This window comes from Rhinoraja longicauda, chromosome 9 (genome assembly GCF_053455715.1).
Source record: "Rhinoraja longicauda isolate Sanriku21f chromosome 9, sRhiLon1.1, whole genome shotgun sequence".
NCBI classification, from domain to species: domain Eukaryota; kingdom Metazoa; phylum Chordata; class Chondrichthyes; order Rajiformes; family Arhynchobatidae; genus Rhinoraja; species Rhinoraja longicauda.
In genome coordinates, this window is record NC_135961.1 from 29,585,156 (window position 1) to 29,600,286 (window position 15,131).

At 43.9% G+C, this 15,131-nt stretch overlaps 1 protein-coding gene across 1 annotated transcript in view; it reads right to left on the minus strand.

The window, feature by feature from the left end:
* Nucleotides 1–183: 183 nt before the first annotated feature.
* The window catches only part of stpg4 (sperm-tail PG-rich repeat containing 4), a 47,014-nt gene continuing 32,066 nt past the window's right edge, over nucleotides 184–15,131 (minus strand). Inside the window, exons 6-7 of the mRNA XM_078405846.1 lie at nucleotides 5,096–5,203; nucleotides 184–267 (exon numbers count right to left, since the gene is read on the minus strand). Of these exons, the coding sequence (XP_078261972.1) occupies nucleotides 184–267; nucleotides 5,096–5,203 (192 nt within the window). The remainder of the gene's footprint in view (nucleotides 268–5,095; nucleotides 5,204–15,131) is intronic.

A 15,131-nucleotide genomic window follows, 5' to 3' on the forward strand; every position in this document is an offset into this window, starting at 1 on the left:
ATTAGCAACCAAATTGTTCAGTCTGTTGGCCATATCTTGGTCTCCACTATGGCTTTCTGAGTTGGGCTCTTAAACCTGTCAGACAACGCTAAGGAATTCAAGATGTACCTTGTATTGAAAAGTTTTGTGTTTGTGAACTTGAATTAAATCTGTTGCAAAATTGTGTAGATTTAAAATGTTTAATCAGTAATAGAGGTAACGGGGGGAAGCTTTGGTCCAGCTTGGCACTTGTCTGACAGTCTCATATGCTCCTGGTCCTGGTGTTTTCTGTAAATACATAGAGAATGAATTAAGCAGAAGCGTGGGCAGCCATGCTGGACCGGGCCCGGCTGCCGGCAGAGCAAGGAGAGACGTTGGCAACCGAGAGGGATGTGGGCGAGCGAGAGGGCTGTCGGCGGGCGAGCAGGGCTGTCAGAGAGTGAGAAGGGCATCGGCATAGAGTGGATGGTGTAGGAGACAGTGGATGGCGTAGGAGAGCAATCGCCTGCGTGAGTGCTTGCGGTTGGCTGAGGACGGGCCCACATGAGTCCTGGTGGCCAGTGGAGGACACGCCACTGGGAACAAGGAGGGATCTGGCATGGGGAGGCTGCTGGGAACAAGGAAGGACTGGGGGGTGGGAGGGGGGTGGGGAAGGAGAGACTATACTGAATACTTTTGTAACTTTGACAGTACCCTTTACATGGTGACCCTTCCATACTTGTACTGTATGCTAACAAAGAATCTCACTGTACCAAGTACATGTGATAATAAAGTATCAATCAATCGATCGATCAATCAATAAAACAATAATCTCCCTTAACTCACTGTTTTATAAATTTTTGGGCCAGAATCACTGATAAAATCTTTTCTCTTTTCTCTTTTCTCACCCTGCTGAGCCGGTCTGAATGTAACATATGAATGTAGGCGGTCAAGAGTCTTTAGAGAGATACAGTGTGGAAATAGGCCCTTGGGCTCACCGAGTGCGCTGACCAGCGATCGCCCCGTACACTACCTTACACACACTATCAACAATTTTTACAACTTACCAAAGCCAATTAACTTACAAACCTGTCTTTGGAGCATGGGAGGAAATCCAGAGCACCTGGAGAAACCCACGCGGTCACAGGGAGAATGTACAAACTCCGTACAGACAACACTCGTAGTCACGATCGAACCCGGTCTCTGGTGCTGTAAGGCAGCAACTCTACCGTTGCACCACCGTGTCACCCCGAAAGTGGAATGTTATGTTTAGATAGGGTAAATGCACAAGGTAGGGGAATCAAGAACCAGAGGATATAGGTTTAAGTGTGGGGAGAAAGATTTAGTAGGAACCTGTGCAGCAAATTTTGTACACTGAGGATCATGTCGTAAGTGATAGGAGCAGAATTAGGCCATTCAGCCCATCAAGTCTACTCTGCCATTTAATCATGGCTGATCTCTATGCTAACTCCATTCTCCTGCCTTTGCCCCATAACCCCTGACACCCTTTCCTAATCAAGAATCTATCTCTGCTTTAAATAGATCAATTGACGGCCTCCACAGCCTTCTGTGGCAAAGAATTCCACAGATTCACCAGCCTCTGACTAAAGAAATTCCTTCTCATCTCCTTCCCAGTCCTTTAATTCTGAGGCTATGACCTCTAGTCCTAGACTCTCCCACAAGTGGAAATATCCTCTCCACATCTACTCTATCCAAGCCTTTCACTATTCCGTACGTTTCAATGAGAACCTCCAAGCTCCAGCGAGCACATGCCCAGTGCCTTCAAAGGCTCATCAGGTTGGTATCTGGAACCTGATGCCAGCGGGCGTAGTTGAGGCAGATAATATAACAACGTTACATAGATACACAGATAGATACATAGACAATAGGTGCAGGAGTAGGCCATTCACCCTTTGAGCCAGGACCGCCATTCAATGTGATCATGGCTGATCATGCACAATCAGTACCCCTTTCCTGCCTTCTCCCAATATCCCTTGATTCCACTAGCCCTAAGAGCTCTATCTAACTCTGTTTTGAATGCATCCAGTGAATCGGCCTCCGCTGCCTTCTGTGGCAGAGAATTCCATAAATTCACAACTCTTTGCGTGAAAATGTTTTTCCTCCTCTCAGTTCTAAATGGCCTACCCATTATTCTTAAACTGTGGCCCCTGGTTCTGGACTCCCCCAACAGTGGGAACATGTTTCCTACACCCAGCGTGTCCAATACCTTAATAATGTTATATGTTTCTATAAGATCCCCTCTCATCCTTCTAAATTCCAGTGAATACAAGTCCAGTTGCTCCATTCTTTCATCATATGACAGCCCCGTCATCCCAGGAATTAACCTGGTGAACCTACGCTGCACCCCCTCAATAGCAAGAATGTTTAATAAGATTTTGGACATGTACATAGGAAATATTTGGAGGTGCTGGTGTGGATGGGGTGGGCAAATTGGGCCAAAGGGCTTGTTTCCACACTGGATGACTATGACACCTTCCCTCTGTAATGGGATTTGCATGTCCCATTAATAATTCTGGGAGTTAGCTCATCTCCCCTGCAGCCTTGGCCTTCTCTTTGAATGGTGTTTCTGCTGTCTGCCTGCCTTGTGGCCTAAAGATGGAGGCAATTTTCACATAGCAAGCTTCCACAAACTGAATTGTGGTAATGGCCAGATATACAGCATGAGAAACATGGTTGAGATATAAATGTCAATAGGACACTGGGAGAAACTCTCTTCGCTCCTTTTGATAATGCCATAGGATATTATACATCCACCTGAGAAAGCAGACGGGCCTTGTTTCAACATCTTATACCTGATGCACATAACCCTCTGTGTTGCTCTGTAGTGTCAATAGACAATAGACAATAGGTGCAGGAGTAGGCCATTCAGCCCTTCGAGCCAGCACCGCCATTCAATGCGATCATGGCTGATCACTCTCAATCAGTACCCCGTTCCTGCCTTCTCCCCATACCCCCTCACTCCGCTATCCTTAAGAGCTCTATCCAGCTCTCTCTTGAAAGCATCCAATGAACTGGCCTCCACTGCCTTCTGAGGCAGAGAATTCCACACCTTCACCACTCTCTGACTGAAAAAGTTCTTCCTCATCTCCGTTCTAAATGGCCTACCCCTTATTCTTAAACTGTGGCCCCTTGTTCTGGACTCCCCCAACATTGGGAACATGTTTCCTGCCTCTAATGTGTCCAATCCCCTAATTATCATATATGTTTCAATAAGATCCCCCCTCATCCTTCTAAATTCCAGTGTATACAAGCCTAATTGCTCCAGCCTTTCAACATACGACAGTCCCGCCATTCCGGGAATTAACCTAGTGAACCTACGCTGCACGCCCTCAATAGCAAGAATAGCCTTCCTCAAATTTGGAGACCACAACTGCACACAGTACTCCAGGTGCGGTCTCACCAGGGCCCGGTACAACTGTAGAAGGACCTTTTTGCTCCTATACTCAACTACTCTTGTTACGAAGGCCAACATTCCATTGGCTTTCTTCACTGCCTGCTGTACCTGCATGCTTCCTTTCAGTGACTGATGCACTAGGACACCCAGATCTCGTTGAACATCCCCTCTTCCTAACTTGACACCATTCAGATAATAATTTGCCTTTCTATTCTTACTTCCAAAGTGAATAACCTCACACTTATCTACATTAAACTGCATCTGCCATGTATCTGCCCACTCACACAACCTGTCCAAGTCACCCTGCAGCCTTATTGCATCTTCCTCACAATTCACACTACCCCCCAGCTTAGTATCATCTGCAAATTTGCTAATGGTACTTTTAATCCCTTCATCTAAGTCATTAATGTATATCGTAAATAGCTGGGGTCCCAGCACCGAACCTTGCGGTACCCCACTGGTCACTGCCTGCCATTCCGAAAGGGACCCATTTATCCCCACTCTTTGCTTTCTGTCTGTCAACCAATTTTCTATCCATGTCAGTACCCTACCCCCAATACCATGTGCTCTAATTTTGCCCACTAATCTCCTATGTGGGACCTTGTCGAAGGCTTTCTGAAAGTCGAGGTACACCACATCCACCGACTCTCCCCAGTCAATTTTCCTAGTTACATCCTCAAAAAATTCCAGTAGATTTGTCAAGCATGATTTCCCCTTCGTAAATCCATGCTGACTCGGAATGATCCTGTTACTGCTATCCAAATGCTCAGCAATTTCGTCTTTTATAATTGATTCCAGCATCTTCCCCACCACTGATGTCAGACTAGATTTTAGTTTATTGTTACTATTATTGTCACGTGTACTGAGGTACAGTGAAAAGCTTATTGTTGTGTGCTATCCAGTCAATGAAAAGAATGTACACGATAACAATCAAGCCGTCCACAGTGTACAGATACAACATAACGTTTAGTGCAAGATAAATTCCAGAAAAATCTGATCAGGACTGCTCTCAAGTTGGTGAGAGGATGGTTTAGTTGCCTGATAACAGCTGGGAAGAAACAGTCCATGAATTTGGAGGTATGCATTTTTAAACTTCTGTATTCCTGCTCGGGTCTCTTGATTTCAATGTCAATGAATCTCACCTTCTGAATACCCGCGCAATTTGGAGGATGTATAATTTCTTCTTTTGCTCCCATAAACCGTTTCCTGGTCCCATATTAATGCGGCCTTTTTTGGGGGTTTTGCCAATCCCTGCATTTGCCTAAAAGGCTGTAAAATACGCTGGAAATATCCAAAACTAGAAGAAATGTTGGGGAAAGAAAGAAATGTGGTGCCTAATGTGTTTCTGAGGAGAGATCCCTTCAAGTGTTCCTGGCATCCTCCGTGACTTGATTAGCAGCCAGCTCATCTGAAAATTTTAGTTGGACTGACCATGGAAAACTCAGATCATGCAGTTGCAGATCAGCCAGCTTTGGCATATTACAGCCGAGCTTTCTCCCCTCACATTGGAAAATGTGTCAAAAATGTTCCTCGTCAGTGGCAACATGCATTGAAATATGACATACTCTGTGCAGGCTTCAGCCAACCATTTGCATGCTTTAGTAATCCGATTACACTTGCTTTCGAAGATGCCTTGTCACATTTTAGGCTCTCTTTTCCAGATCAATATGTAGAGCAGTATTTTATTTATAAACAACTTAGAGGCTATCTTTTCATACTCACGCTGGTGCTGGGTAAAAACCGAGGCACTTTGGACTGAAAGGGGGAACTCGTGATCTGAGTCAGAGTCTGATCCTTCACATTATAGTGTCCTGGTGCCGGGCCTTCTTTCTGCAGGGCAGAGAAGTGGCAATCAGCAAATGATCCAACTAAATCGCAGTCAAATTACTGGTGAAGCAAAGGCCTCTCCTGTTGGGGTACGGGCCCACAGTTGTCAGCAACCCGTATCACCACACTCAAGTAACCATTCTTCATGTGTGTGAGTCCAGATGGTTAATTATTGGCAGCATTAAAACAATGTGCAGCGAACCAGATGTCTGGGCAAACATGTTACAAAGCAGTGCATAGCTCAGGAATGAGTCCTCTCAGTTCGCAGTGCTTTAATGAATCCTTAAGAGGGACTGAATACAGAATATTTATGGATTCACTTTCTCAGTAAGGAAAAAGGAAGTGCATTATTAGTTATTCATGGCATCCATTCTCTTTCTCCTCACAAAAATGTTTTTAAATGAATGAGCCAAGAAAAGATCATAAGAGCAAAAAAAAGCAAGAAAATGAAAATCCAGACATGAAGATTTCATGGAGCGAGGAACCCATGAAAGATCAATCTTTAGTAAATGTTTAGTTTGGTTTAGAGAAACGGCATGGAAACATGCTCTTCGGCCCACCATGTCAACGCCGACCATTGATCACCCATGCACACTATTCTGTGTTATCCAACTTTCTCATCTACTCCCTGCACTCTAGGGGCAATTTAGAGAGGCCAATTAACCTACAAAACCACACATCATTGGGATGTGGGAAGAAACTGGAACGCCCAGAGGAAACCCACGAGGTCACAGGGGGAAAGTGCAAACTACGCACAGGCAGCACCCAAGGTCAGGATCAAACCAGGGACTCCGGCGCTGTGAGGCAACAGCTCTACCAGCCAAGCACTGTACCATCCCACTGTGCAGTGTGCCGCCAGGCTCATGTCGAACTCCAGTTCCCTGCACTTGATAAAAACAATATAGTCATAAATTAAAGGCAGAATTCTTTAATTTGCCTTTTATATCTTAAAGTGCAACATTTGGCAGACAACCATGCGTGCATGTTGATGAGAAGCCGCATGTCCAGTCTACCCGCAGATGCTGCCTGGCCGGCTGAGTTCCTCTAGCACTTTGAGTTTTGATCAAGGTTCCTGCATCTGCAGTTTCTTGGGTTTAGGTTATCATTGTCACGTGTACTGAGGTATAGTGAAAAGCATTTGTTTTCATGCTATCCAATCAAACCAGATAATACTTAACTGGAATACAATCAAGTATAAAAGATAGAGCCAAGAGAAAGATGCAAAGTGAAGAACATGACTCCATGTTAGAATCTTCACAATAGATTGTCTCTTTTAGCTACACATTTAATGGTTTCCTGTAACCCCTAAAGAATGAATGGGATGACCCTGCTAGTGATTTTAGTGGGCAGTCATTGTGCCTGAACCCCATGGCTAAAATCACATTTGCCATCTTCTTTCATTTGTAAAGCTCGTGGTCACAATATCTCTTCCTGGTGCAGTTCAACTTAGCATCATTGAAGCCACAGGGCTCTGCTTTTGTGCAGTGATGAGCTTATGGTTATTTATCCTACATGTCTCCTATGATTCCATTATTGGAAAAATGGGTAAATATAAACTGTATGAATGTTATGTTTAGATGAAGGGTCTTGATGCGAAACATTGTCTGTCCATTCCTGTTCAAAGGGACTGTCTGACCCACTGAGTTCCTCAAACTGCTTTCCTTATTTGCTCCAGATTCCAGCATCTGCAATCCCTTGTGCTTTGCTGAATATTAACTGCCGTTTCCCAAAATATATCTGATTCATCGAATGAAAACGTGAGAACTCTAGCAACGGAGTCATATAAGGGATATACAACCTAGTGTAATCTGTAGATTTTACACCTGATATTCAGCATAAGCAGGGCAGGGTTCAGTGTGTTCTGGAGTGAAGAGATATTAACAGATAGCCACAACACTGCTGTGTATTGTAATATATTTCATTTTTTTAAACAATTTCTGTGCTATATTTTTCTTAAAGATTACTTCTATATGTAACTTCTCTGGCGTTTGTCCAACCATCTGCCTATCAAGAAAGTCTCCTCACCTCCATCAACCTATTACCTGCAAGGCCTCTTCTCCTAAAATGAGTTTCAAGAAGGGTCCCAACCTGAAATGTCACCTATCCATGTTCTCCAGAGATGTTGCCTGACCCGCTGAGTTACTCTGTGACTGCCTCCATAAGACCATAAGACATAGGAGCAGAATCAGGCCATTCAGCCCATCACATCTACTCCGCCATTAAATCATGGCTGATCTATTTTCCTCTCTCGACCCAATTCTCCTGCCATCTCCCCGTAATCTTTAACATTCTTACTAATCAAGAATCTATCAATCTCTGCTTTATAAATACCCAATGTCTTGGCCTCTACAGCCATCTGTGGCAATACAGTCCAAAGATTCACCACCCTTTGGCTAAAGAAACTCCTTCTCAACATTCCGAAGGCACGTCCTTTTATTCTGAGGCTCTGCATATAACTTGGACTGGACCAAGCACAATAATATTCAACAGCACAATAATATTCAACAATATTAAATAGTGAGAAAAATTAATTTATATTTAAGGAATTTTTTATCCATTTGGCTATCCTGTCCGATGTTAGGATCTTCATTGAACAGTTGCTTTTATTTCCTGCCAATATAATTCTACAAATGGGAAATTAGTGGGTGCAGTCGTGGTGCAAACTTGTGCCCGGTATCCTGAACAAGGGTTTCTGTATGCTGTGACACTGATTATTTTTCGATGGTTTTTACCATGTCCCACTTGCTACCATTAAATGCTGAACTCACAAGGCAAAAACAGATTATTCACAAAAGTAAAGTGAGCATAGAACATTAACCGAAAAGTTATTGTTTATAAAGAGACCATGTGCTGGTAAATGGGATTAATATAGATGGATACTTAATGGTCTGCATGAACAAAGTGGGTTGCATGGCCTGTTTCTATACTAGAGTCACAGAACTATACAGCCCCTTGGCCCATCTTGGCCATGCCGACCAAGTTTGCATTCTGGATTAGTCCTATTTACCTGCATTTGGCCCATTTCCCGCTATACCCTATCCAAATATGTTCTCCATGTTGACCAAGATGGCATTCTGGGCTAGTTCCATTTGCCGTATATAGCTGTCCAAATGTCTTTTAGAAGTCGTAATCGTGTTTAATATACTGTTAATAATGTACATAACATTAAAAAGTCGTACTATTCAACTGTGTGACTTTGTAACTTGAACATCTATAAAGGGTAAAAAATAAAACAATTTCCCTTCCTTTAACAGCATTCAGCAAAAGAATAAAACTCTATTCAAATGGCTTGAAGTGAATACCCAAGGATTTAGGTGACTTCCTAACCTCTTGCATTTTCCTGAATCAGGCATTTAAAACAAAAACAACTTGCGTAAGGCTCCAACCTCTCACCTGCATTGGAATAATTGGTGGTATTTTTAAAGGATTTTCTCTTCTTTCGAGGGCATGATTAAAAAAAAAACCTTTACCGATTAGTCTACCTCTCAGCCAAAAGGTAGTAGGTATAAACCCAGTGCCAAAGCTTTGAGCACATCATTCAGGCCCACAGGCACAAAGGAACATTGCACTGTCAGAGCTGCTGTCTTTATTAGATAGGGTTCTTAATCATAGCCCTGTCTGCTTTAGATCCCATGACAGTTCTACAGAAAAACAGTGGAGCTTCCAACCCCAGATGACATTGCCAAAACAAATTATTTGATCATTAACATATTACTCTTCGCTGGAGCCTGAAATCTGGACACAGTATTTACTATCTAATGGTGACCAATTTTCCTCCTGGGATAGATAAAGTTCTATCGTATCGTGTCCATGCTTCAAAAAATATATATATAATCGGCTACAATGCCCTTCATGATGCCTGACATCTTAGTGATGCTTTTTTTCTTTCACTCGAGCAAAGCAAAGAAGTAGAACTTGAAAAAATATTATAACAGTCCCGAAAGTGAAAAAACAAATGAATAAGTGTGTAAGAGTGAAACAATATGAGCTGTTGCCTCAGCCCCATAGACCCAGGGAGGGTGGATCCTGGCTATGGATGCTGTCTGTGCAGAGATTGTACATTCTTCTCGTGATCCCGCTGGTTTTCTCTTGGGGCTCTGGTTTCCTCCCACATTCCAAAGACTTGCAGATTTGTAAATTAATTGCCTTCCGTAAATTGCCCTCGCGTGGAAGATAGAACTATTGTATGGGTGATCGATGGTGATCGTGAACTCGGTGGGCCAAAAGGCCTGTTTTCACACTAAACTAAATCAAACTAAATGCGTAGCATTCACTGTAACCAGTGTATTTTCTTCCAGAAGTAACTTTAATTTTTATCTGGATTTGAAGACAATATTTTCATGAAAGAAAGAATGTAAAATGAAGAATTTACCATAGGAAGCGATGGTGGGAACAGACTGAACACATGCTTGAGGGCATTCAGATTTTATCTAGCTGCACTGGTACAATACAAATTGATGTCGTCTGGATAATGAATCTTCTGAGCTTTCACAAGAGAGCAGACTAACATATTACATTAATAAATCTACTCAAATGTCAGGACTGACTTCTCTTGATGTAATACAGCTGCAAAATTAACCCTAACCAACGATATGAACATCACAAGAAGGTAAAATTCAAACAGTAAGTCAAAGTCATAAAGTATGAAAACAGGCCCTTTGGCCCAACTTGCCCACGCCGATCAACATGCCCTATCTATACTAGTCCCACATGCTTGCGTTTGACCATATCCCTCTAAACCTATCCTATCCATGTAATTGTCCAAATGTTTTTTAAATGTTGTGATCGTATCTGCCTCAACTACCTCCTCTGGCAGCTTGTTCCATCTACCTACACCACCCTGTGTGTGAAAAAGTTGCCCTTCAGGTTCCCCCCTCATCTTAAACCTATCTCATCTGGTTCTTGATTCCCCTACTCTGGATAAAAGACTCTGAGCATTTACCCTATCAATTCCTCTCATGGTGTTATGCACTTCTATAAGATCACCCCTCATTCTCCTGCACTGCAAGGAATAAAGTCCTAGCCTGCTCAACTTCTCCGTACAGATCAGGCCCTCGAGTGAAAAGATTGTAACTAGGACATTTCAGGCATTCATCTTATGTTGCATTGCCATTCTTCCCCAGGTAGTGAGGTGATTCTGTGCCTGGGGAGGACAGTTGGCAAGAACATAGGATGAACACCGGTAATTTACCAATTATGGGTCACCAGGAGCTTTGCTAGAAGTCTAATGGGGTTTTCTCAGAAAAATTACTGGATGTTAGCTGTGCAGATCACTTGTTTAAACTACGATGACTCTTCCTCATTCCTTTTAAATTTGTCCTCAGGGTGTTGGGAAAACCAGTGGCATTTTCTGCCCATTTGTGGTAACTGAGGGCACTGGGAAGAAACCATACTCTGCAGAACTACAATCACCTTAAACAGACAGTAACAGAAATCAGCCTGGGGGTCATGGTAATCAGGTTTTATCATGGCCAAAGAATTTTCACCTTTGCCACGGTGATATTTGAATTTTTTTTTAAAGACACATAATGCTAAAGTAAGTCAACATGTCAGGGCAGCATGCCTGGAGAAGATGGATAGGCGACATGTTGGGTTGGGATTTTCCTTCAGACTGATTATAGTAGGGAGGGGAAGACTGGAAGAGAGGCAGGTGTGGGACAAAGCCTGGCAAATGATAGATGGCTACTGGTGAGGGGGGGGGGGGGGGGTAATTGGCAGATGGTTAGTCAAAAGGCCGAAGATGAAAAGACCTGGGGAAGAAGTGGTTTGGGTGGGAAGAGATGAGTGAACCAAGGAGTTGCGGACGGAGTAGTCGTTTTTTAGAGATACAGTGCAGAAACAAGCCATTCGGCTCCCTGGGTCCACGCCGACAGGCCTTCACCCCATACACTAACACTATCCGACACCCTCGGGACAATTTTTACAGAAACCAATTAACCTACAAACCTGTATGTCTTTGGAATGTGGGAGGATACCAGAGCACCCGGTGAAACCCCATGCGATCGGGAGGAGAACATACAAACTCCATACGTGGTCAGGGTCAAACCCGGGTCTCTGGTGCTGTAAGGCAGCAGCTCCACCACTGCACCACCGTGCCACCTGGTCTGTGCAAAAACCGAAAAGGAGTGGGAATGTGAAGGTGTGACTGGTGGTGGGATCACAATGAAGGTGGTGGAAATGTTAGAGAATGTAGAGTATTTAGAAACATAGAAACATAGAAAATAGCTGCAGGAGGAGGCCATTCAAATTTGAATTCAAAGGTTTAGACAAATTGAAGTCTTGCAGCTTTGTGGTGAGCCTCAGGAGTCTTACTGCTGAATTTTGACATAGCTGCTGGAAAATCATAAACTGAAGACCAGCAGCAGCTGTCAGGTAAGGTAGTGACTCGGTTTCAGGTCTGCAATATTAATTCTGCTTCTTTGCAGAGATGGTGCCTAATAGCATTTTCCGTCTATGTTTCAGATTTCTAACATTTACAGATTTCTGTTTAAATTTGACTCAGGGATCAGTCCAACATGGATACTGAACTCCCCACCTCAGTCAGCATCGTCCAGGACCCACACCACCCAGGCCACACTCTAATTTCACTCCTGCCATCGGGAAGAAGCTATACGAGTCTGTAAACCATGATCTCCAGGTTCAGGAACAGCTTCTTCCCAACAACTCTTGAATACTATAAATATCAACTAAACTATGAACTACAAACTGTCTTGATTGCACTGAAAATATATATTTAATTTATTGAATTTTTTTATTATGCCATCTACGTGTACTGTGTTTACAGACATCTTATGCTGCAGCAAGTAAGAATTTCATTATTCTGGTATTGGTGATATGACAACTAAACACTCTTGTGTTTGGCCCTTGAGATGGCCCTGTCATTTGCCAATATCCATGGTCTGTTAAAGGATCTTGGTAAACCAGTAACAGACATCCTATATTTGAAAATTACCCATTTGACTACCCTGGAGAAGCTTTTTGAGGGTTGCCTACTCTCTGAAGTTGTAACAAGGATTAAGAACTGGAGTCATTTGACAGGACTTAGATAAGGCCCAGGTCTCTGGATCTCATTTGCCCTGGATCACTTTCTGGCTGGAAACCTGCTGACGTTCAGTCACTCTACAACTTCATTCCACACCAGGAACTCCTTAAAGCCCTCCATTTCTTCCTCGACCGCAGAACCAGCCAATTTCCCATTACCAACACTCTCCTCCGCTTAGCGGAGCTGGTCTTACTCGCAACAACTTCTCCTTCAACTCATCCCACTTCCTCCAAATCGCACTCGCATCAGCCCCAGCTATGCCTGCCTCTTGGTAGGTTTCCAGGCATAACACTGGCCCTATCTCCGAACTTTACCTCTGCTACATTGACCACTGCATCAGTGCTACCTCCTGCACTCATGCAGAGCTCACAGACTTTTTAACGTCACTACCAATTTCCATCCTGCACTCAAATTCACTTGGACCAATTCTGACATCTCCTTCCCTTTCTTGATCTCATCGTCTCCATCACAGGAGATAGACTATCGACTGACATTTATTACAAACGACTAACTCCCACAGCTATCTAGACTACACTTCTTCCCAACCTGCCTCCTGCAAAGACTCTAGCCCCTACTCCCAATTCCTCCGTCTATGCCCGCAATGGCGCCCAAGATGAGGTGTTCCACATCAGGACATCCGAGATGTCCTCATTCTTTAGGGAACAGGGATTCCCCTCTTTCATCATAGATGAGGCCCTCACGCATGTCTCCTCGGTATCCCGCAGAGGCGCCCTTGCTCCCCCTCCTCCCAGTCACAACAGCGGAAGCGTCCTCCTAGTCCACACCTTTCACCCCGTCAGCTGTCACATACAGCACATAATCCTCCATCATATTTGCAATCTCCAACGGGATCCCACCACTAGCCACATCTCCATCCCTTTCTGCTTTCCACGGAAACCATTCCCTCCATAACTCACTAGTTAACTCGTCCCTTCCAACCAAACCACCCCCTTCCCAGGCACTTTCCCCTGCAACTGCAGGAGGTGCAACCCATCTCTCTATACCTCCTCCCTCGACTCTGTCCAAGGTCCTCGACAGTCCTTTCAGGTGAGGCACAGGTTCACTTGAACCTCCTCCAACCTTTTCTATTATATCCGTTGTTCTAGGTGTGGACTCCTAAATATTGTCGAGACCAAGCGCAGAGTGGGCGATCGTTTCACTGAACACCTTCGTTCAGTCCACCAAGGCCAACGTGATCTTCCGGTTGCTAAACAACTCCTCCTCCTATTCCCATACTGACCTTTCTGTCCTGTGCCACTGTCAGAGTGAGGCCAGATGCAAATTAGAAGAATGGCACCTCATATTGCTTTCTCTAACTTCAAGTAACCCTTGCTTTCCTCCTCTCTCTGTCCCTCCCCCACCCTAGTTCTCCTACTAGTTTTCCTCTTCCCTAACTCTCAGTCTGAAGTAAGGTCTCAACCCAAAACGTCACCCATTCCTTCTCTCCAAAAATGCTGTCTGTCCCGCTGAGTTACTCCAGCATTGTATGTCTATCTTCAGTGTAAACCAGCATCTGCAGTTCCTTCCTACACATAAAGCCAATGCCTTTGATTATTTCTCCACAGTATATTGCTTATAGTTCTGAAATCACAGTCTCTGTCACTTTGCTCCTTTACATCTATAAATTCTACACCTCAGCCAAGGACTTTTTTTAGTCAACTCCCAAACACAGGTCTTTCTAGACCCTGCATCTGGTATATCAATGTAACATCAAGTTGATGGTGATCAAGCGATTGGTGATATGTGTGTCTCATAGATCACTCCAGGTCCTGGAGAACGATTTTGCTTTATTTATGTTACATAATTTGATACACTGCAATTTGACTCTCACTGCTACATACAAATATTTGTCTGCTGTTAGTGGGGAGAGTGAAAAACAGGAAAATTAGTCCAATCTCATAATTGGAGAGATCCCAGAACCCATTTTTGGTGGTTTATCTGCTAAACTCCAAATGCCCATTGGTTTCCTACCATGCATCGGAGGGACAATTTACTGCACAATTTTATATTCACTTAATAGCAAAATAGTACCCTTGAATTATTTGCTTTTAAGAGCTGGGAACCTTTTATTGATTGGTGGATGTTTTTTCACTTTTCCCAGTGGTGACATCACTGCCTTAATGTAATGACTTCTAACGAACCATGTGCAGATGAGGTTCTGTTTGTGCTATCCCTGTCCTTTCATAAAGCAGCAGTCTGTGTACAAAACAAATTAATTATAACAAGGTGCAGACACTGAGGACTCCAGGGCCCAGCTTCAACAGAAGACATGATTAGTTTACCAAATGTGTTTAGGGCAGTGTGAACTTAAACTAAAGTGGATTTTTTTTTTTAACCTCACATTTTATATACATTTAGAGACATACATCTAACTCCCTCACCCTGAACACAGGATCCCCTCCCAGGGTTGCGTCCTTAGCCCCCTACTGTACTCCCTGTACACACATGACTGTGGGGCCAGGTTCAGCTCCAACTCCATCATCAAGTTTGCTGACGACACTGTGGTGGTGGGCCTGATCTCCGATAACGAGGAGAAGACCTACCGGGAGGAGGTGGCTGATCTGGCACTCTGGTGTCAGGACAACAGCCTCCTCTTGAATGTCACAAAAACTAAGCAGCTGATTGTGGACTTTAGAAGGGCTCAACATCCGAGGACGTACATGCCACTGGAGATAAATGGGATTTCTGTGGATAGGGTGAGCAGCTTTAAATACCTGGGAGTCCACATCACAGAGGATCTGACATGGACAATACACATTGCCGCACTGGTGAGTAAGGCAAGGCAGCGCCTTTACCACCTCAGACAGCTGAGGAAATTCAGAGTCCCTCTGAGGATCCTTCAGTGCTTCTACTCTGGGGCTGTAGAAAGCATCTTGTCCAGAAACATCA